The 23,404-nt window shown below is 48.4% G+C and overlaps 1 protein-coding gene across 1 annotated transcript; it reads right to left on the reverse strand.

Moving 5' to 3' along the window:
* LOC118081591 (aquaporin-5-like) lies at positions 1-23,404 on the reverse strand. Its single transcript, XM_060272026.1, has 6 exons — positions 23,042-23,404; positions 17,690-17,854; positions 15,048-15,128; positions 14,712-14,888; positions 5,657-5,989; positions 1-692 (listed from the first exon to the last, which is right to left on the reverse strand). The coding sequence occupies exons 1-5, from the start codon at positions 23,402-23,404 to the stop codon at positions 5,780-5,782; spliced, it is 996 nt and encodes a 331-aa protein (XP_060128009.1). The 3' UTR covers positions 1-692; positions 5,657-5,779.

Raw genomic sequence — 23,404 nt, forward strand, 5'->3', positions numbered from 1 at the left:
CAACCAAAGGCCTGGTTAAAAAGGAACGCTTTTGCCTGGCACCTAAAAATGTATACCGGTAATTTTCTTCCTCTTAAAATGTCATCACATTCCACCTTAAAGTCCAAAGTCCCATTATTTTAGCAAAGGCCTGGTTTGTGTATGATCAAGTGCATCCTGTGTCTTCTGATATGTTCTGTAAGCTAAATTCTGCGATATGAATAAATGCCACTGCTTGGAAACAGGTTCCCCCCACCCCACCCCTCTTCAGCTAACCAACTGGAAGGTGCTTCCCAGAACATTAAGGCACACTAGACCCATCGATTGACGCAAGTCCTGCTCAGTTCTGGCTTCTGATTGTTAAAGACAAGCACCACTAAGAGAAACGGCAATTAGGGTGAAGGTAAAAGATGTGAAGCACTGAAAGTCAGCAGCAGGGAAATGAAAAGACATTGTACATTAATAGCCCGCCCAAGCAAAAGTGACTTCCACTGCATAAGGAAAAGGCACAGAGGGAGCCTGATGGATCTTGATGGGAAGAACATTCCAGAGCTAAACAAAAAACATCTTGCATTCACCCAGTGGCTATCCTGAGGTGGCCTCGGAATTTGATCTGAATTCCCAGGAAGGTCCATATTACAGCAAGCAGCCCCTAACAAAGGTTACTGGACCTAAGCCATTCATATAATAATAATAATTTATTTACATGCCACCTGTTATGTACTGAGCTGAATCCTAGAACAATAGGATTCAGAATCAGCGGGAGCTACCCAATCCAACTCCAGGTGGAAGTGAATCCGCAACCTGATTGGCCTGCTGGAGCAGCCAATCAGGCGGCTGGCAGAAGTGAATCTGCTACCTGATTGGCCTGTAGGAGCAGCCAATCAGGCTGCAGGCAGAAGTCAATCCACAATATAATTGGCCCACAGGTGTAGCCCTGAAGTAGCCAATCACGCAAGGCCCATTGTGTAAATAATGTATATAAGCAGATGGTTTTGGGAAAAGAGGATTCGTCTTCTCTTCTTCTCCTTGATGAATATGAGCTGAATAAAGAGCATGAAATTCACTCTCGACTCCGAGTATATTTCACTGGCGACGAAGGTGGGATCCTGCTGAGCTGACTGCCACCACGCACTGCACCGCAGCACCGCCACCTGCTGCACCGCTGCATCGCACCGTGCATCCAGGCTTCAGCTCCAGGACCCAAGGAACCCAGAATGGCAACCGACAGCAGCTTCTCGCCATTCAAACCAGCATCAGGAGACTGGGAAGGGTACGCCGCCCGTTTCAACTTCCTCCTGCAAGCGAAAGAAGTCACCAACGATGCCATGAAGAGGGCGACATTCTTCAGCGTCTGTGGAGAGGAGACGTTTGAAATCGCCCGGGCTCTCCTTGCACCTAGAGATGTCGCTACCGTCTCTTACAAAACAATAATGGAACGGCTGAAGGAGCACTTTTCACCACAGCCCTCGGTGGTAGCTTGCCGAAATGCCTTCTACGCAAAGCGGCAAGCCCCGGGGGAAACCATAACTGGGTTTGTGACCTCCCTCCGCCAAGCCGCCCGGTTATGCAACTTCTCAGAGTTGGAGAACATGCTTCGTGACCGCCTCGTCGGTGGCCTGAGGGACGAGACGTTGCAACGACGCCTCTACGCCAAAAAAGACCTCACGTTCCAGATTGCTCTGGAGGAAGCCCTGGCAACCGAAGCCGCCGAGAGGTCAACGCAAGAGGCACGACCGGCCCCGCCATCCCAACCGAGGGTCTACCACGAAGACCTCACCGACGAATCCGAATCTGACAGGAAGGAAGTACACCGAGTACAGCGGCGCACTCAAGCAGCACACACACCACAGCAGCCTCGACGAGAAGGAGGGAACTGTGCAAGCTGCGGGGAGAACCACGAGAGGAGGACCTGTCGTTTCCGCAACGCAGAGTGCAGGCAGTGCAGAAAATTGGGACACATCGCCCGGGTGTGTCGGGCTCGACTCACCCGTCGACAAGCATCAGGTGACCGACCCAGGAGCCCCAGGTCACACGGCACCATGCACCAAGGCAACTCGACGGAGATCACGGACTACCAGGTATTCCAGTTGCCCCATCCCAGCACAGAGAAAATTTATATAGAGGTACAGATAGAGGGAGCCCCATGCCGCATGGAGCTGGACACGGGTTCAACTCTATCCATAATCTCGGCCCGAACATTAAGGGAACTGTGCCCTAATGGGGGTCCCAAACTAAGGCCGGCCCCATTCACCCTCCGGGACTTCCAGAAACGTAAGGTCCCTACAATGGGGGTGGGGACCTTCTGGGTGCAATATCGAGGGCGAAAGCAACAATTGGACTTGTTGGTAGTTAAGGGCCCCTACGTTAGCTTACTGGGACTGGCATGGTTTGGACCTCTGGGGCTAGCCGTTACCGGGGTGAACCGCACTAGCTTACAAGTGGACGTGGACGCCATATGCAAAGAGTTTCCAGGGGTTTTCGATGGGGCATTGGGACGATATACAGGACCCCCCATTGCCCTACAGCTAGACCCCGCTGTACGACCCATCAGGCACAAGGCCCGCCGGGTCCCGTTCGCCCTGAAACCCCGCATAGACGAGGAATTGGACCGGCTCGTGGAGCAAGGAGTGCTGGAGCCGGTGCCCAACGCCCCCTGGGAAACTCCAATTGTCACACCCGTCAAGCCTAACGGTTCGGTCCGCATCTGTGCAGACTACAAATGCACCATAAACAAGGCTCTCACGGCCCATGCATACCCAGTGCCAGTGGTCAGCCATGTCCTCGCCACCCTGGCTGGGTCAAAAATCTTTGGCAAACTGGACTTGGCCCAAGCGTATCAACAGTTGCCTGTGGACGAAGCCACAGCAGAGGCTCAGACGATTGTGACGCACAGAGGGGCATTCAGAGTAAAGCGGCTGCAATTTGGCGTTAGCGTGGCACCAGGCATATTCCAGAATCTAATGGACTCCCTCCTTAAAGGGATTCCTGGCGTCACCCCCTTCTTCGATGATGTACTGATCGCCGGGCCCACACCAGAGGAATTTGAGGACCGCCTCCGCTCCGTCCTGCACCGTTTCCAGACGGCGGGCCTCAAGGTGAAGCGGGAAAAGTGTTTACTGGGAGTGCCGCAGGTGGACTTTCTGGGATTTAAGGTGGACGCAGAAGGGGTCCATCCAACCGGTGACAAGGTACGGGCCATTTGTGAGGCCCCAGCGCCCAAGAGCAAGCCCGAACTTCAGTCATTCTTGGGACTATTGAACTTTTACCATGCCTTCCTTCCCCATAAGGCAGCGGTAGCGGAGCCCCTACACAGACTCCTAGATAAAAGGGCCCCTTGGGTGTGGGGCCAGCGACAAAGGGCCGCATTCCAGGCAGTCAAGGACTTGCTCGTCTCGAACTCGGTCTTGGCACACTTCGACGAGAGGCTGCCAGTGGTGCTGGCATGCGACGCCTCTCCCTATGGCATCGGCGCTGTCCTGGGACACCAACTCCCGGATGGAAGAGAGGTGCCGGTGGCATACTTCTCCCAGACGCTTGCTGCAGCCGAACGAAACTACTCACAGATTGACAAGGAGGGTCTGGCAATCGTGAAGGGCGTAAAAAAATTCCATGATTTCTTGTACGGGCGGCCCTTTACCATAGTGACTGACCACAAGCCGTTGCTTGGCCTGTTTGCCCCCGAGAAGCAGACCCCCCAAGTGTTGTCTCCACGTGTCCTCAGGTGGTCAATTTTCCTTGCCGGCTACCAGTATGCACTAATCCACCGCCCTGGGAAGGCGATGGGCCACGCAGACGCACTCAGCAGGCTACCACTACCAGAAACAGGCCCCGACCCAGCGCCTGCGCAAGAGGTTATGACCCTGGAGCTGCTTCCCGACCGACCCATTCAGGCACAAGAAGTTGCGCACCATTCCACAAAAGATAGGGTCATCTCCCGGGTCCTGGACTGGGTGTGGCGAGGATGGCCCAGCAGCAGCCCCGGGCCAGAATTCGCTGGCTACACAAACCGCAAACATGAACTGTCGGCCCACAAGGGGTGCCTGTTATGGGGAAGCAGGGTTGTTGTTCCCCAGCCCCTCTGCAAAAGGGTCCTCACAGCCCTACACGAGACACACCCAGGGGTAGTGAGGATGAAGGCCCTTGCCAGGAGTTATGTGTGGTGGCCGGGGATTGACAGAGAGATAGAGGCCTGGGTCCAACACTGCCAGACCTGCCAAGAATCCCGCCCAGATCCCCCAAGGGCCCCAGTCCAGCCCTGGGAGTCCGCCCGACATCCATGGTCACGCTTGCACGTGGACTTCGCTGGCCCCTTCCAGGGAAAAACATTCTTCATAGTGGTGGATTCCTACACCAAATGGTTGGAGGTCGCACTGGTACCGTCCACTTCTACGGCGGCAGCCATCCGGGTACTACGTAAGCTGTTTGCAACCCACGGGCTCCCTGACACCCTCGTCTCAGACAATGGAACCGCATTCACGTCAGAGGAGTTCCAGACCTTCACAGCGCAGAACGCCATCCGCCACATCCGCTCAGCACCATTCCACCCTGCCACCAATGGCCAAGCGGAGCGCATGGTGCGGACCACCAAGGACAGCCTCCGCCGCATAACACAAGGGGACTGGGAATACCGCCTTGCCGCATTTCTTCTAGCACAGCACAGCACCCCAAGCACAACGACGGGCCGGAGCCCAGCTGAACTACTCATGGGCCGGCGCCTTGCAACTAGACTGGACCGACTTCACCCCGACAGAGCTCAGGATGAGGTAGTGGTGGGGAAAGGCAGGAACCCCCGGACATTTGTGGCCCAGGACCCAGTGTATGCAAAGAATTTTGGGGCAGGCCCAGCATGGGTACCCGCCACAGTCACCAAGGTGACCGGTCCCGTGTCGTACGAGGTACTAACGGAAGGGGGGCAATGTTGGCGCCGCCACTGCGACCAGCTACGGCGACGATTCCCAGGAGGAACCCGGGAGGAGAGCGGGACAGAGGGATCCCAAGGGGACAGCAGGGCAGTGAGGCCTGTAGAGCGAGAGGGGTGGGCAGGGGAAGCAGAAGCAGTAGGCACAGAGGGGCGCCCCGAGGCTGGAAGGACACCGGAACCAGAGTCACAACCTAGTGGTTCAGTGGCGCCAGACCAGACAGCCCCGGCACAGCCAGCAGCCTCGGAACACGAGCCAGAACCAGAACCCCTGACCAAGGAACACCCCAGGCCACAACGCACACGGAGGCGGCCAGCAGACCTTGGGGACTACGAATGCAACTTCCCGGGCAGGACTGGAACTTAGAGGGGAGGGGTGTTATGTACTGAGCTGAATCCTAGAACAATAGGATTCAGAATCAGCGGGAGCTACCCAATCCAACTCCAGGTGGAAGTGAATCCGCAACCTGATTGGCCTGCTGGAGCAGCCAATCAGGCGGCTGGCAGAAGTGAATCTGCTACCTGATTGGCCTGTAGGAGCAGCCAATCAGGCTGCAGGCAGAAGTCAATCCACAATATAATTGGCCCACAGGTGTAGCCCTGAAGTAGCCAATCACGCAAGGCCCATTGTGTAAATAATGTATATAAGCAGATGGTTTTGGGAAAAGAGGATTCGTCTTCTCTTCTTCTCCTTGATGAATATGAGCTGAATAAAGAGCATGAAATTCACTCTCGACTCCGAGTATATTTCACCACCCATCTGACTGGGTTGCCCCAGCCACTCTGTGTGGCTTCCAATGAATTAAAAACACATTAAAAAGCACAGTAAAATGTCAAGCATTAAAAACTTCCCTATACCGGCCTGCCTTCAGATGACTTCTAAAAGTCAGATAGTTGTTTATTTCCTTGACGCCTGACAGGAGGGTGTTCCATGGGGTGGGCGCAACCACCGAGAAGGCCCTCTGCCTGGTTCCCTGTAACCTCATTTATCGCAATGAAGTTAACAGCCAGAAGGCCTTCAGAGCTAGATCTGTGTCTGGGCTGAAAGATGGGAGGTGGAGACACTCCTTCAGGTATACTGGGCCGAGGCTGTTTAAGGCTTTAAAGGACAGCACCAACACTTTGAATTGTGCTCGGAAACGTACTGGGAGCCAATGTAGATCCTTGAGGACCGGTGTTATATTGTCCTGGCAGTTGCTCCCAGTCACCAGTCTAGCAGCCACATTCTGGATTAGTTGTAGTTTCCGACTCACCTTCAAAGGTAGCCCCACGTAGAGCATATTGCAGTAGTCTTGAGGGCTTTCAAGGTTAGTAGAACCACTTCTCTGAGCCCAGAAATAAATCACATGACACACTAAGTGTGTGTAAGTTAACTTGTTCAATGCTTCTGGCCAAATTTCACTGGTGAGGGGATATAGGTTTCAGTTCCAAACTATCTACACCAGGCATGTCAAGCTTGCGGCCCTCCAGATGTTTTGGACTACAATTCCCATCTTCCCCAACCACTGGTTCTGCTAGCTAGGGATCATGGGAGTTGTAGGCCAAAACATCTGGAGGGCCGCAAGTTTGACATGCCTGATCTACACCGTCACCTTGCATTGTCCAGTAAAGAAAGAAAGTGCCTGAGTTTTCTCTGACGCCGTTGAATCGCCTGTCATGCCCCTCCTTCAGGATCCGTAGGAAGAGGAAGAGCCCCAACCTGAGAACAGAGATAATTGAACATATTGGAAATGGTGTTCATCATTACGTGGAAGCAACCAGAGCCTTCCTAGGCCTCGGACAACAGCTGGCAGTGCCTGCAGCTTCGCAACTGCCACATTTTTGGTGACCCTGGTCTTGTGTTTCAACAGCAGCTCAATAAAGCACAAATATAGGAGAAAAAGGCCATTTCTGGCATGGAAATAAGTCATGGGGAAAGCTGTGTGCAACGCATTTAAGAATCAAAAACCTCTACTAAAGAATACTGCTGCAACCTGAACAATGTAAGCAAATCCATCTGATTGTGCGTAATTATTCAGCATTTTTACTGTCACAAAAAATATGTTGCTTCTGGGAGGGATAAGAACCTTTGAAGAAAACTCGAGCCCCGCCACCGCAGCTGAAAATTGTACCGAACAACAACTCTGGTTTTAAATAGGCATTGTCCACACACTGCCAAACATATCTTGACAACTATAGGGGCTAGAAATTTGTTCCTTTTCTGTGATTTTTTAAAAAAGCAACAGAACATGATAGCTAAGATTCTCAGGAAGCCCAACTCCCTACTTGTAGTTCTGTGCTTGTGCAAAATCACAGCATAAATGTAGGATCATAGCTGGAGCTGCAGCCATAGGCTGAAGAGGAAATCAATCGGTAAGAAGTGACTGGATTTTAAAAGCCTTTTTTAAAAAAAAGGCAGTGCTTTGATTTTTACACTCAGTTCCATCAACACTGTTCACCCCAGAACAGCATGCATTGGCAATTCCATCAGGATCTCTTGGCTGCAGGCACACGAGTCGAAGTGATGTATCGTGGAATCGGCTCCAACTCATCACTGCCTCTGAAACAAATGCACAGCTCATTGGAAACTCACCTGAGGCCCCAAATAGTCACCAGCCCTGTCTGGACCTGCTGCCGAAGATGCTGTGTGTTGCCCCATCTGAAGCTCAGGTGCGCCAGCAAGATGAATGTCCCGCTTCCTAGAGAGGCAGAAAGAGCAACATCGGAAATGGGCAAAAGTCACCACAGGGACTCAAATGTGATAACGGGCCTTGCACTTCATAGAATCATAGAATTGTAGAGTTGGAAGGGCATAGTCCAACCTGCTGCAATGCAGGGAGATTTCACCTGACATGGGACTTGAACCCACAACCCTAACATTAACAGTCTTCATGCTCTAACGATTCTCCATCTTTGTCCTGAGCTATCCTCAAGGCCTGTAGTGGGGAAACATTAATAAACTCCTTTAGTAAGAGGATGCTATATTCTCTCCACCCAAGCAGCGGTGACTGAATAACTACTGTTTCATATTCCACTCCATCTAACAGCTATATTACAGATATTAGCAATTTGCAGCTTCTACTTGATCTCTGGCGTGCTTGCTCTATTGAGCTGGCGTCTTAGAAACACGGCGGTGGTCTCTCATTTTGGAATCTGAATGCTACCACTTATATTCTGGCCTCCCCCCCCCCATAGTTGATTATGATGAAAATAATAATAAGAAATGAACATAATTTAAGTGTTTGGGTACAGAGGTTCTCAGTGTTTCTAAGGAGAGGGCTGCCCAGACTTCCCACAACCCTACAATACTATGATCTGGCCTCAGTTACAATAGGCCTCCGACAGAGCTGAACACACTGCGTTTGTGAGCTAAAAGCTTTCCAGTCCTAGGGGGCACCGCCAATTGCTCTGCGGGGCGGCTGAGAAGCTAGCTATTTGTGTGCAAGTGGTATACCATACAGATTAGGCAATGTTCACCCCATACAATGGCTCCAAGTCAGCTAAAACTCCCATCTGCCCTAGCAAGCAGGGCCAGCAATCAAGGATGATGGGACTGTAGTTCGGCAACATGAGGAGGGTGACACGTTCCCGGCTCCAGCTCTGATGACACCTGTTCATACCTTTTAAAGTCAAAGCCGGAAGGGGAAAACTTAGAATCACAGAGTTGGCACGGGCACCAACCCCCCCAATGCAATGCAACTTGTCATTGTACCAACTTCGCCTCTGTGACGTTTACTCCTGGTTATTGGATGTCTCCCTTCAAGGGCGGACTTGGTAATTACGGTGCCCTGAGCGAGGACAAAATTTGGCACTGTAAATATTTATTTGGCGCCCTCTTGCTAGAAGTGCATGGTCTCAATGCACTACGTCACAGTTGTGGCAACTCAACTGCCTGTCTGACTTTGAGTAGCTACCCATATAAATATGAGTATTATTATTATTATCCGCCCCGTCAGCTCGGCACCCTGTGCAGGAGAACCACTCTCACCACTCTAAACCCGGCATTGCTCCCTTCTGCATCAGCTTCTAGCATGCTGCCCTATATATCATATGTTCTAAAAGCCCAAAGGCAGCAGGGACAAAAGGGATTAATTTCCCCCTTGGCTGATGAGACAATATGATCCCTCCCAGCAGCCATACTTATTTTGATCCGTCAGCGAAGGCTTGTTGATGTAGAAACCACTCAGTAGGGTCTGGTGCTTTATAACCTTGGCCAGTGCAATTCTTTGACTTAACCAGGCTTAGAGTCCTTTAAATAACAGTGCCTGGAGCGCAGGTTTAATCAATCTGAGTCAGTGGGTGCAATTCTCAGCATCATTTTTTGCTTCTTGGGGGACCCCTGAGAAATGGGGGGAGGAGGTGCTGATGACAAGGAAGAGTTGAAGGGGCCATAAAGAAAAAGTAACATTTTTTTTGTCCGGAAGATCTTGCTAACTACTTGGTGTTATTTGGGCTGGTCTGAAGAAAGGTGGCTGTGGACTTTATTAACAACCTATCCCCCTTTTGCTTTTTTAAAACTGCGCCTGTGTTAGTTGAAATCCCAAACGGGTCTTCTTGGTAGTGGCGCCTGCCCCATGGAGCACCCTCCCATCCCATGAGATGTCAAGGAAATAAGCAACTATCTGACTTTTAGAAGACGTCAGAAGGCAGCCCTGTTTAGGGAAGTTTTTTAATGACCGATGTCTTACTGTGTTTTAATTTGTTGGAAGCCGGTCAGATGGATGGCATATAAATTAATTATATTTATTATTAGCTACACAGCCTTGATTGCGAAAAAGAAAGGGGGGAGGGAATGAGCGGAATCTGGCAGTTTTGTTCTATTTTTTTCATTTATTAATCCCATCCCGAGGGACTGGAAAGCAAGGTTTCTCGCAGATGAAACCTGCAGATGCGAGAGGAGGGCAGAGCAGCGAAAGGGGAGCTGCAACAGGTCGAAAAAACACGGGGAAGCGCGGCCCCACGAGCCGCCCCACGAGCAGCGCCCAGATCGCTCCCCACGAGGTCCGCCAGCAGATCCCGCGCCGTGATCCATCCCAGGTCGGACCCGGAGCCCTGAAATCCCCGCTCACCAGCCAGGTCGAAGAACTTCTCGGTGCGCAGCGCGGCGGCAGCCACCCACAGGCCCCACTGGAGCGCCAAGTCCACGGACGCCAGCCAGGCGAGAAGGACCAGCGCCATGGCGAGCGGATGTCCCGGAACACAGCGCCGAGAGAACCCTCCGAAGTATCCTAACTGGACGCCGCCAATCGCCGGAGGGCGGCTCCCCGTCGTATCCAATCGGCAATCGGGCGCCGCTCCCATGGAGCGGAGCACGTGGGCGACTGAGATTGCTGTACTCTAGCTCTTGACCGGAGGATTTTATGAGATTAGCAGCCCCGTTCTCGGTCTCCTCCTCCTCTTTATAATGCAGGCGCATTTGTGGCTAGGGTAACTTTTAGTATTTGCAGGAGATCAAGGCAGTGGGTCGATACCAGGGCCGGATTTAGGTGTGATGATCCCCTAAACTACTGAAGGATAATATGGCCCTGAAATGCAGGAGTATGCAGTTGTCTCATATACGGGGATCGAACCTGCAACCTTGCCATTATTAGCACCGCACTCAAATGAGCTAAAGAAAGGGCTATCCTGACCAGGGCCGGGTTTAGGTTTGATGAGGCCCTAAGCTACTGAAGGTAATGGGGCCCTTTATATGCCCAGCTGTCCTTTGTCAACAACAAATTGTCACTGTTTTTTGTGTTGAATACATGCTATATGGTAATTTATGGACCTAATAGGCATCTAAAGCCATTTGCACTTGCAGAATGTAGGCACCCTATATATAGAAATGAGCAAACCAGTGATATTTTAGGGAGCAGGCTAGCAGGTGGGGCCCATTATTTACATCATAGGAGCCTACACAACACAAAACACGGTTGCTGTATGTTGCTTTTATTTTATTTGTTTTTTATCTTATATTTTGGAAATGCACATCCAGTTTTACCCCCCTTTCAATCCCCCCCCCCCCGAGAGTGGGACACTAAGCTATAGCTTGTTTAGTTTATACAAAAATCTGGCACTGCTAGGCTGCATCTACAGAAGTCCATTGTCCCCCTGATCGAGGGAAGTAATAGTACCGGTCGATCAATTGATCATTTCTTGTATTTGACTAAAAGCTGCCTCAAATCCAGCCACAAAACCAGCAAATCCAACTAAGAAAGACCCTGAAATAAGCAACCATTTACTATAAATCAATTTAATGAATCCCTTGCACAGTTTTTTATGTGACTAGCACAAATACTTTTAGCGGCTTTCGTAAATAAGGCTGTTTTTATACCGTATGTGACAAGCGGGTGACAGTCAGATAATTGCACCATTCTATCAAACCACACCTGGAATACTGTGTCCAGTTCTGGGTGCAACAGTTTAAGAAGGAATTAAGTCCATTTCTGAGCACAGTTCAAAGCGGGCATCCCCAAACTGTGGCCCTCCAGATGTTTTGGCCTACAACTCCCATGATCCCTAGCTAACAAGACCAGTGGTCGGGGAAGATGGGAATTGTAGTCCAAAACATCTGGAGGGCCAGAGTTTGGGGATACCTGGTTCAAAGTATTGGTGCTGCCTATTAAAGCCCTAAACGGACTTGGCCCTGTATACCTGAAGAAGTGTCTCCACTCCCATTGTTCAGCCCAAACACTGAGGTCCAGCTCTGAGGGCCTCCTGGTGGTTCCCTCACTGCAAGAAGTGAAGTTACAGGGGACCAGGCAGAGGGCCTTCTTGGCAGTGGCACCCACCCTGTGGAATCTCCCATCAGATGCCAAGGAAATAAACAACTATCTGACTTTTAGAAGAAATCTGAAGGCAGCCCTGTTCAGAAAAGTTTTTAAATGGTTGATGTTTTACTATGTTTTTAATATTTTGTGGGGAGCTGCCCGGAGTGGCTGGGACAACCCAGTCAGATAGGAGGCCAATAATAATAATAGATAAGCTGGAATGTGTGCAGAGGAGGGCGGCCAGGATGATCAAGGGTCTAGAAAGCAAGCCTCATGAGAAATGGCTCAAAGAGCTGGGTATGTTTATCCTGGAAAAGTGGAGATTGGGGAGATATGATGGCCCTTGGGGGTGGGGGTATCTTCCAACTCTACAGTTCTATGAATCTATGGAAGAAATGGCTCTCTCCATGTGTTGATGCAGTACCATAGCTGCCAAGTCTCCCGTATTCCCCGGGAAAACCCCGTTTTTCCAGCTGTTCCGAGCCGAAAAAACGGATTTTTTTTGTTTTTTCCCGGTTTATTCTGGCGCGGCGGCCATTTTGGAACTGGGCGGAGCATGCTCAGAAGCGACTCTTGATGCTGCTTTGCCCAGTTCCAAAGTGGCTGCAGCGCGACTTCTGGTGCGGCTGGGGAGGGGGGCCGGGAAACAGCTTTAGGTAGCATCAGAAGGTAGCCTTGGAAAAATCAGGCCCACCTGTCGATATGAACAGAGACGCCTCTATTCGAGCCACTGGTAGCTCAGCACTTTGTAAGTCTAGATGTGGTTAACTGTGGTTATTCAGTGATGACGGCAATACGCTCTGTACATGGCAAGAGGCTCTCTCCTTGATTATTGCACCACTTTTCCCAGGACTGAGTCCTGGCATTCAAAAGACGTTGGGGATAAAGGCCTTGACTCAAATGCAGATGTGGAATCCATCAATGCCAGGTGCAGTGTTGTAAGTGGTACAGCTCTTTCTCCTCTCTTTATAATTGCCTCAACAATCTCTGTTTAATCTCCACAGCTCATCAATCAGTGGAATGAGATCTGGGGATAAAGCAAGGATATGCACCACCAAATTTGAGCCATTTGTAATAAACCCTCTGCTTGCACTCCGGCCCGGTGTACATAAATCTCTGGGTTTGTGGTGGTGGTTGTTTTTAAAAAGCCCACAAAGACACACAGAAACATGCAGGCTTTCTCGCAAATATCAGGCTTTTAATAAAATCTTGCCCATTAGCTCTGAACAGAAGGGATTTTTGCCATCTGTTGAGCTGCAGACGCAAAGATTGACAAGGTTATTATTGCTGAGACAGAAATATTCGCTCTTTGTCCTTTATCTTTTCTGTATCTTCTAGCCGAGGGGGAAAAAATACAAGGGGTGTTTTATTGCTGAAATACATCTTATTTAATGCTGCTTGCCTCAAATCAGCAGCAATCATGAGAAATTGCAAGGTCAGGAAGAGTGGAAAGCGAGATGAAAAGAGGAATTTATGGCAATGGAAGCTTGTGCTGAAGAGGCGAGGGACTAGACTGTTTGGGCGAGATGTTTATTAAGAGCCCAGCACCTCCAGTGCCCTCAGGATACAAAGGGGAACAGATTTCTGCTGCTTAGAAAGAAAGAAGGCAATAAGATTCCAGCAATTGAAGCTGCTATGGGCTGTTTAAAAGTCCACCATCAAGATATACAGAAGCAACAACAAAGGGACAAACAGAAATTACTCACAGGATGCAGAGGAGCTTGAAAGGGGGAGCAGAAAAGCATGCCAAAGGCTGCCATAATTAGAATTAATCAGACATATTAATTTCATACAAATGATATTAGTAAATTACTGGGTGCCTGAAGAGCACAACTAGAATACTGTGTCCAGTTCTGGGCACCACAATTTAAGAAGGATATTGACGAGCTGGAACGTGTGCAGAGGAGGGCAGCCAAGATGATCATTCCCAGAATTTGCTAATGAAAACCGTGACAATTAAAAAAAATGAAAACAAAACCACAATAAGGTTTTTAGTGTGGGTATGCCCAGGGGCGTAGAAAGGGGGGTGCAGGGGGTGCGGCCCACCCTCGTGTCATCCCTGAGGGGGGTGACAAAATGGCACACCACAGGGGGGGGGTTGGCACTTACCCGAGGCATGCATCCCTCCTGGGAGTGACACAGTGGCTCGGGGCCCTGCGCTGCCCCAAATGGCAGTGTGGGGCTTCCATCCACCAGGCGGACTCTGTGGGAAGCTCGCTATGGCTCCCCCGTGGGCGGATCACCCTTCCCCCGCGACTCCGGATGTCGGAGCAGCTAGCTACGCCCCTGGGTACGCCCTCCTGAGATCATGATTTTGCTATGCTAGTGTCAGGGTCCGTGCTGAGGAGGGCTGCACTGAGGAGGAATGTTCGGAGCTCCCCCCCCCCCCCCCGGATCCTTAATCTTCCCAGGAGCAGAAGGACAGTATAGATTTGGAACAGTGGTTTGCAGAGGGGCATAGTTCAGAAGGCAGAAGCTAGGAAATACTGGATGGGGAACAGCTAGGAGAAGATGCACCGGGAGAGAGAGGGTTAACAGATTCGCTGTCTCTGGAAAGCATCCATCCACTCAGCCCAAGGTCAAGAAGAGCAGATAAGGTGGCAGCGCAGAAAGCACAGTGGTTACAAGCTCAGGTTACAAAACGTGGGTGAGTAGGGAGGAAGTGGGTGGAACCCTTAATTGGGAGCACCGCCATTCCTAGGAAGGGATTCATTGTTCTCTCGCTGTGATCATTAAAGTTTCTAACTGGTAAGAGGACGCCTTTTCCTTTGTTCTGCTTATCTCCTGCCAATGGGGGGGGTGAGGGGGGGAGCCAATTCCCTGAAGCCTGACAGCTAAAGTCTGTCAGCAGGCAGCATTTTGAAAAGTCACATGGGCAAGGAAGGTGCTTTCTCCCACCCAATCCTCTATTTGGAGGTGAGACAAAAGCGAGGCATTCCTAGTCCACAGAGCTGGATCCTGAGCATAAGGTTAGCTGCAGTGTCCATCCCAGTGTGTAAACAAGAAGGCTGAGCCTGTCCCCATTAAGAGACCAACCCACAAGTCTTATCATCACTGTCAATGAGCTTGGGATGGGTGTGGACAGAGTAGGTCTTCAAGGACAGCTTCTTCCGGCGTTCATGCTCTGCTTCTTTCTCAGGATCACGGTCTCCTCTGAGGATGGCAATTCGGTCTGCCGTGCCCCTGGGTTGCGGGCACAAAAGATAGTCATATAGCATCATGGCTACAATGGCACCAGCTAGCGGTCCGATCCAGAAAATCTATGCAGAGAGAAAGAAAGGATGCTTTGGTCAAAGCTAGGGCTAGGACTTTGCCAGCAGCTGCTGCTTGGGTCTAGCTGCAAGGGCCTCGATTTGAAAGATGCTTCTCCAGCAAGGCGCACCCCATCTCTTTCAGAACAGAGGCAAATCTTCTCTTACCCAGTGGTTAGCAAAGTTCCCCATGACCAGAGCTGGGCCAAAGGATCTAGCCGGGTTCATAGAGCAGCCAGTGTAGTAGATCTAGGGAAACACAAAGAGGCAGCTGAGAGGAGGGAAAGAAACAAAAAACATGGCCTCCAACATTTCTCCAATGAAAATAAGGACGTCCTCTTCCATAATAATAACAACAGCAACAAGAACAATAGTGGCAATTTTATTATTTATACCCCGCCCCTCTGACTGGGCTGCCCCAGCCACTTTGGGTGGCTTCCAACATGTATAAAAACATAATAAAACATTAAACTTTTTTTAAAAAAACCTATACAGTACAGGGCTGCCTTCAGATGTCTTCCAAAGGTTGTACAGTCGTACCTTGGAAGTTGAACGGAATCTGTTCCAGAAGTCCGTTCGGCTCCCAAAATGTTCGGAAACCAAGGCACAGCTTCTGATTGGCTGCAGGAAGCACATGCAGCCAATCGGAACCCGCGGAACCCGCGTCGGACGTTTGGATTTCAAAAGAACGTTCAAAAACCGGAAACTCCCTTCCGGGTTTCAATGGTTTGGGAGCTGATTTGTTCGGGAGCCAAGGCGTTCAAGATCCAAGGTACGACTGTATAGTTATTTATCTCCTTGGCTCGGGGATCGCATACCCTCCAACATTTCTCTCATGAAAAAAGGGATGTCCTAAGGGAAAGCAGGACATACCGGGATCAAATCACAAACCAGGATGGCTTCTGTAAATCTGGGACTGACCCTGGCAAATAGGGACACTTGGAGGGTCTGCAAGCAGTTTTCACTGCATGTGACTAGTTGCGCTTTGCTGTGCGGAGAACCTGACGCAGCCAAATTTCCTGTTGCTCATGTCCTCATGAAATATCCTCCAGCATCCAGTACCCATTGCAGCCTAACGCAACCCCAAAAGCAGGCCTGGAACTAGCCAGAACTTCCTCCCAACTGTAATCTTTTCATTTGATTTCATTTCACTTTTAATTTGTACACTGCCTTTCTATATTACTATACACAAGGCGGTATACGGCAACAAAATACACAACAAAGAATGCACACCTTATAATCTGATCTAATACAAAAAGACATCGGATTCTTATCTCATTATGCATGATCAAGCTTTCTTTAGCGCCTCAGCCCTTGCTCCCCCCCCCCCAGGACTAATTGCAGTCATCAGCAGTCGTTAACAGCCATCTATAGGTTTACCACTCCCATCAGCCCATCACCCATTCCCACCCACCCCCACCACCCTCTGTATATATATAAGGGTCTGACACTTCTGTTTCAAGTGTATCTGAAGAAGTGTGCATGCACACGAAAGCTCATACCAAAATAAAAACTTAGTTGGTCTTTAAGGTGCTACTGAAAGAATTTTTTTATTTTACAAAAAGTCATAATAAAACATAACTACTAAAACATGAACTAATGCAATGTGCTCTAGGTAGGGCTACCTTTGAAGGAGACCCGGAAACTACAACTAATCCAGAATGCAGCAGCCAGACTGGTGCCTAGGACCAGCCGCCAAGACCATATAACACCGGTCCTGAAAGACCTACATTGGCTCCCAGTACGTTTCTGAGCACAATTCAAAAAGTGTTGGTGCTGACCTTTAAAGCCCTAAATGGCCTGAAGGAGCGTCTCCACCCCCATCGTTCTGCCCAGACACTGAGGTCCTGCTAGTGGTTCCCTCCCTGCGAGGTTACAGGGAACTAGGTGGAGGGCCTTCGAGTAGTGGTGCCCACCCTATGGAATGCTCTCCCATCAGATGTCAAGGAGATAAAGAACTATCTGTCTTAGACATCTAAAGGCAGTCCTGTTTAGGGAAGTTTTTAATGTCTGATATTTTACCATGTTTTTAATATTTTTTTGGAAGCTGCCCAGAATGGCTGGGGAAACCCAGCCAGATGGGCAGGGTATAAATAAATTATTATTATTATTATTATTATTATTATTATTATTATTATTATTATTACTACTACTACTACTACTTCAAAAATCCATGTAAAATTACATAATTCATGTCATATGGTTCCTCTTGTGCCTGCCATAGCTAGGGCTTTCCTGTTTACTCAGTTTCCCTGATGAGCATGATCGTCAACAGCTATCAGTCCGTCAATCACCCATTTCCACCACCCTTCTGAGTGATACATCCCCCCTTTCCCTACATAAGCGTCTGGGGACTTCTGCTTCAGTGTATCTGAAGAAGTGTGCATGCACACGAAAGCTCATACCAAAATAAAAACTTAGTTGGTCTTTAAGGTGCTGCTGGAAGGAATTTTTTAATTTTGTTTTGACTACGTCAGACCAACTAGAGCATGATTGAAGTCAGTGATTCCCAACTGGTGATCTGCGGACCCCCACATAACCCACCTGGGGGGCCTGTGACACCATTCACACACACACACACACACACACACACACACACACACACACACACACTCAACCCTGTATGCCAAGGTCAGTGTTGATAAGACACCCTGGACTGGAGTTGCCACAAAACACAGCCTAAAATGTGAGATCAAATTGCAAGTTTACAACTGAGGATCTTTGAGGGAAGAGCTAAGCATTTTGATATAAGCGGTTGATGTTCGCAAGAAGGACCCGTGCGTCCCTCTCTCTCTCTCCCTGGTACCCACCCCTATCAGGTGTCCTGCAGTGACTGACAATCCAATGGACAATGCCGGGAAGCCAACGTTGTCCGTCCTGCGGCTGTCGCTGGACGCAAAGACGCAGAGCACCAGCTGGAGAGTGAGGAACATCTCAATGGTCACAGCCTGTCCTGCCGACGTGGTATTCTGGAGCTGGAAAAAGAAGGGGACGTTGGTGAGAAATGTCCCGAATTGCACTTCCCTTTGGAGGCTGAAGGTCTTTTGAGTGGTGGGCTTTTGAGTGGGTCACACCAGCTGCATCGGTTGCGAGGGGCTGACACGGTGAACCCCTTCCACAACGTAGCGCCATCTGCAGTGAGGGCATGGGGTACGGCAGAGGTGTCCAGCTTCCAAGAGACTGCAATCTGCTCCCACTATAAATAAACTGGCAGTGATCTACCCATTGGATTGACCAAGGTTTTTGAGCATTTTGGGGGGGGGATGACCAGGGTTGTTGAGCTTTTTACAGGGAGAGAACAGAGTTGTTAAGCTTTTCTTCTTTTGGTCTATCACTGAAGATCAGGCGATCCACCAGGAATGACCAGGGACAGCCCGTGATCAACCGGTTGGACAGGCCTGGGGTAGAGGAATAGGGCCCAAGGTTTCAAGGAAGTGGCCCTCAAAATCACATTTTGCATTTGGGAAACGTTGCCAAACTTTGAATGTGTGTGAAATGTGCTTGAATGGGAGGAAGGGAAGTCTAACTGTTAGAAATAGGTGGTATCTTAGAGATGGAAGGAACAAGGAAGAGACAGGCCCGACCAGAGAAGAATGGCAAACCGAGTTGAAGGACTAGGCTGACATGGTAAAATTAACTGGGAAGCTCAGAAATCAAGAAGCCAGGAACTTTAAAAAAAGAATGGGGAAAGTTTTTAATTTATATACGAGATCATTGTAAGCAGGTTAAAACAAGGCAGGATTTTAACCACACTTGTAACAGAATGTAGGGATAATTTAGAAAGACAAAAAACTGGAGAAGTATTGATATGCAGTTGAAAATATTATCGAGAGGACCCATGGGGAGTGGGGAGTCAGGAGATTCAGAGTAATCTCGATATTTGGATTCTGTATTGGTTTTTGATGTATGTTTATATTTTTGAAAATCAAATAAAATTTTATTTACAAAAAAAAAGAAAAAGAAATAGGTGGTATATTGACACCACGAATGGGCTAATCGGCCCGTTTTAATTTCTCTCAATTTCTCAATTTCCCAGTCTTAAACTCAGTTCTCCACATTTCTGCATTTATTTATCAAGTCAATAAACAAAAAAAGGACTTAACTAAAAGTAGAAATGATCAGAATATTTGAAATCGAAATGCTTGCTGAGGTCACCTGGATGATATTGTGACTCATTACTCTTCTTGCGGAGAGTGAAGACTTGGCTAAGGTTGAAAGTGGCAGGGCAGCATCTCAATGCATTGGGGAAAAGGAGGAATTTGAGAAGGAAGTGCTGAAAAAGTTTTCAGCAAATCCAAGAAAACTTGCTTTAGTTTAGATTAAATAATAATGTTGATGATGATGAAAAAAGGTGTGTTCTTTGTAATTTTGCAAAATGTACTCGTTAACCGCATGAAAAGTACTCCCCGGTGTTTTTATTTAACTTCCTAGTTTTCAAATGACTGAAGATTTTGACCAATTTTTCTGAGCACTTGAGGTCAAAAGAAAGCAATTCAAAACCACTGTTGTTGAGACGTTTCATTCCAAATCTGCTAGACAGAGCCAGACGGAGGATTATGGTGACAGGTGGGTGTCCTGCCCCCACCCCACCCTCAAATCTTGGCTATGCCCATGGTCACAGAGTACTGCAGTTCTCAGCAAAGAGAATCTGAGTTGAAGTGAATGGAAATTGAACAGGAGTGGGGAATCAGGGAGCCAGGGCAGGGCATGGGAGGGGCCAGGCTTGCCTTGCATAACTGGGCAAGAGGACAAGAGGCGACGCTGGTATTAGTGAGAGCCGAGACAAAAATATACCGGTACCAAAGATTTCGGGGTCAGAGATCACTGGCGGTGAAGTAACCTTCCGACTGGGCCCTCTGTGACTTCTCTGCAAAAACAACAAATCCGAGGCAAGAGAGTTCTGTTTCATTTTAACTTCGCCCAGCATTTAGAATTGCCTCCTCCAGGCAGATTCTGCCGACGGACTGATACCGGTAATTCAGTCTCATAACAGACTTCCAGAAAAACAAGCCAGTGGCTGAGGTTAACCGAAGGGACTTGAGAGAGAGAGAGAGAGAGAAGGCCGTATGATAATTTGAAATGTTTAAAAGTTCCGCTGTTTGATCAGATCGGTTCCAAAGGCTTAAATCTGAGGCACAGTTTAGTAGTATTATCAATTAATTAAATTTGTATAAAATCACGACATAAAATCACAATATAATATGACAACATGAAATCAAATAACAACAACAATTGATTTATATCCGGCCTTTTTCCTTGACAGGGACTCAAGGCGGCTTACAGGAAAAATAAGAACAGCTAAAACATAGGGAAACCATTTTTTAAAAAAATTAATAGAATTAAAACTATTGATCTACGGTCTATTAAGAACATAGATAATTAAAACAAAGACTGTTAAAAGTTGTCAGTTCCCAAAAGTCTTCTGGAATAAGAAAGTCTTTAGCAGCCAATGGAAGGACAACAAGGTGGGAGCTAGTCTAACTTCTCTAGGGTGTTCCAGAGTCTGGGAGCAGCCACCGAGAAGGCCCTGTCCTGCTTCTCTACGGTACCAATTGTGCCTATAAGGGTCGTGGGACCGAGAGAAGTGCCTGCCCCAAAGATCTCACAACCAGGGCAGCTTTGGATGAGGGAATGTGGTCTATCAGATTTTACCAGGGCTCTCTGGCCTCCCCCCAACATAAACCTGCGTTTAATGCAAGGATGCAGTCCCAGAACACACAAAGCAATGGTAAAAGGAGTGTCTCTGAACATGTGTAAAGCACATTTCTCTTACCATTCAGCAACGTCCTCCCCACTACACTGCACATTTCACAGGGGCAGAGACAGCAGTTTGCAGGAGAGGCTATATTTTAGTAGATCTTTTAATTTCCAGATTTTGACACCAGACCTTTCAAGAGTCCCCGTTTTCCAGGGACAGTCCCGGATTTACAGAAGCCTTCCCTGTTTCTGATTGGACCCCGGAATGTCCTGCTTTTCCTTAGGACATCCCTATTTTCATCAGAGAAATGTTGGAGAGTATGATGTCCCTATTTTCATCGGAGAAAAGTTGGAGGGTATGGAGTTATGTGACCAAGGAGATAAGTAACTATACAACCTTTAGAACACACCTGAAGGCAGCCCTATATGGGGATGTTTTTAAAGAAATGTTTAATGTTTTATTATGGTTTTATACATGTTGGAAACTGCCCTGAGTGAATGGGGCAACAGTCACATGGGTGGGGTATAAATATAATAATAATAATAATAATAATAATAATAATAATAATAATAATAATAGTTGTTGTTGTTGTTGTTGTTGTTGTTGTTGTTGTTGTCTTTGTCCATGGAGTTTTCTTGGCAGGGATACTGGAGTAGCTTGCCAGTTCCTTCTGATCGCCGAAGAATTGATGCTTTTGAATTATGGTGCTGGAGGAGACTCTTGAGAGTCCCATGGACTGCAAGAAGATCAAACCTATCCATTCTTAAGGAAATCAACCCTGAGTGCTCACTGGAAGGACAGATCGTGAAGCTGAGGCTCCAATACTTTGACCACCTCATGAGAAGAGAAGAATCATTGGAAAAGACCCTGATGTTGGGAAAGATTGAGGGCACTAGGAGAAGGGGACGACAGAGGATGAGATGGTTGGACAATGTTCCCGAAGCTACGAACATGAGTTTGACCAAACTGCGGGAGGCAGTGCAAGACAGGAGTGCCTGGCGTGCTCTGGTCCATGGGGTCACGAAGAGTCGGACACGACTAAAAACAACAACAATTGCTGTTGTTGTTGAATAGGGTATAAATAATAAAATTATTATTGCTGTTATTATGGAATAGGACGTCCCTATTTTCATTGGAGAAATCTTGGAGGGAATGTGACACTAACCCTATACCTGGTACACACACATCACCATCATCCCCGATCTTAGGAGAATTAAATGTCCAAGAATCTCCCGTCATTCCTAAGCATATTAATAAATGCACACACACGAGCTCTTTCACTGAAACACACCAACAGAGTCTCAAACTGCTGTGCAGGGAATGAGAGACAGTCAATGAAGGGAGCTTCTGCTGTTGCTACCAAGGGGAAAGGATTCTGGCAAAGCAATAATAGCAAAGAAGAAACACAGCTCCTTTCTCCATGGATTTGGCTGCTCAAAGGCACCCAAAGCCCCGCTTTGTGACCCATCAAGTGTCTCCAAAATCTGCAGAAGAAAATACGTACTTCTTTTATTTTAAATTCACAGCAGGGTTGAAAGGGCAGGGGCGTGTGCAGGAATGCCAGAATTCAGCGAAGTTTTCAATTAGATGGACGAAATTCAAATTCAAGCCCATATGAATAACTGCAAAACATAAAGATGTTGCTGTGGCAGCATCCCAAAAAAGGATCGGAAAAGGTAAGCTTTGGTTTTCAAGAAAGATGGAAAACGACTGGGGCAGCCAAATAAATCCAGAGGTCCTTTGGACTCTGTGGTTATATAGTAGTACCTCGGTTTTCGAGCATCTCGGAAGCCAAACGTTTTGGAATGCTTCCGTTTTGGAATGCACCTCAGAAGTCAAATGGCTTCCACTGCGTGTTTTTCAATTTTCTCCATTGAACTTTAAACCATCCCTTTGTGCCTCGGTTTTCGAACGTTTCAAAGGTCAAACATTCTTCCAGAACGGATTACGTTCGAGAACCGAGGTACCACTGTATGTTGTCATTCATCCTACAAAGCACATTTCCTTTGCACACTGCCTGGCAATCATCTTTTGTAGCCTATTCATCATCATCAACAACAACAACAATTATTATTATTATTATTATTATTATTATTATTATTATTATTATACTATTTATACCCCACGCAATCTGACTGGGTTGCCGCAGCCACTCTGTGAGGCTTCCAACATGTATAAAAACATAATAAAACATTAAACATTTTTTTTAAAACTTCCCTATACAGGGCTGCCTTCAGATGTCTTCTAAAGGTTGTAGAGTTACTCATCTCCTTGGCTTGGAGGTCACATAACTCCGTACCCTCCAACATTTCTCCGATGAAAATAGGGATGTCCTAAGGAAAAGCGGGACATTCCAGGATCAGATCAAAAACCGGGACGGTGTCTGTAAATCCGGGATTGTCCCTGGAAAACAGGGGCACTTGGAAGGTCTGAGCTCCCCATCAGTGATCATTGTCGGACTCACCCCATTGACCCCCAGGCTTCCGTGGACCTCACTGGGGGTCAACTCATACAGAAGAGCGGCTCCCACCACGGCTCCGAGGAGCTGAGCGAGGACGTAGGAAGCAGCTCTGCACAGGGAGATGCGAGAGCCCAGCAGGAATGCGGTGGTCACTGCAGGGTTGAGATGGGCGCCACTGACATGGCCCAAGCACTGGGCCAAGGTGCTGATAGCCAGGCCAAAGGCGAGAGAGACCTGCAGGACCGAAGGGGAGGCCAGGGGCCAGGGCAGGGCAGAGCCCAGGCCGACGAACACAAAGACCGTTGTGCCAATGAATTCGGCCAGGAAGGTATGAGTCAAGGCCCTTGAGCACAGTTCCCGCTTCAT

This window comes from Zootoca vivipara, chromosome 2, assembly GCF_963506605.1.
Source record: "Zootoca vivipara chromosome 2, rZooViv1.1, whole genome shotgun sequence".
NCBI classification, from domain to species: domain Eukaryota; kingdom Metazoa; phylum Chordata; class Lepidosauria; order Squamata; family Lacertidae; genus Zootoca; species Zootoca vivipara.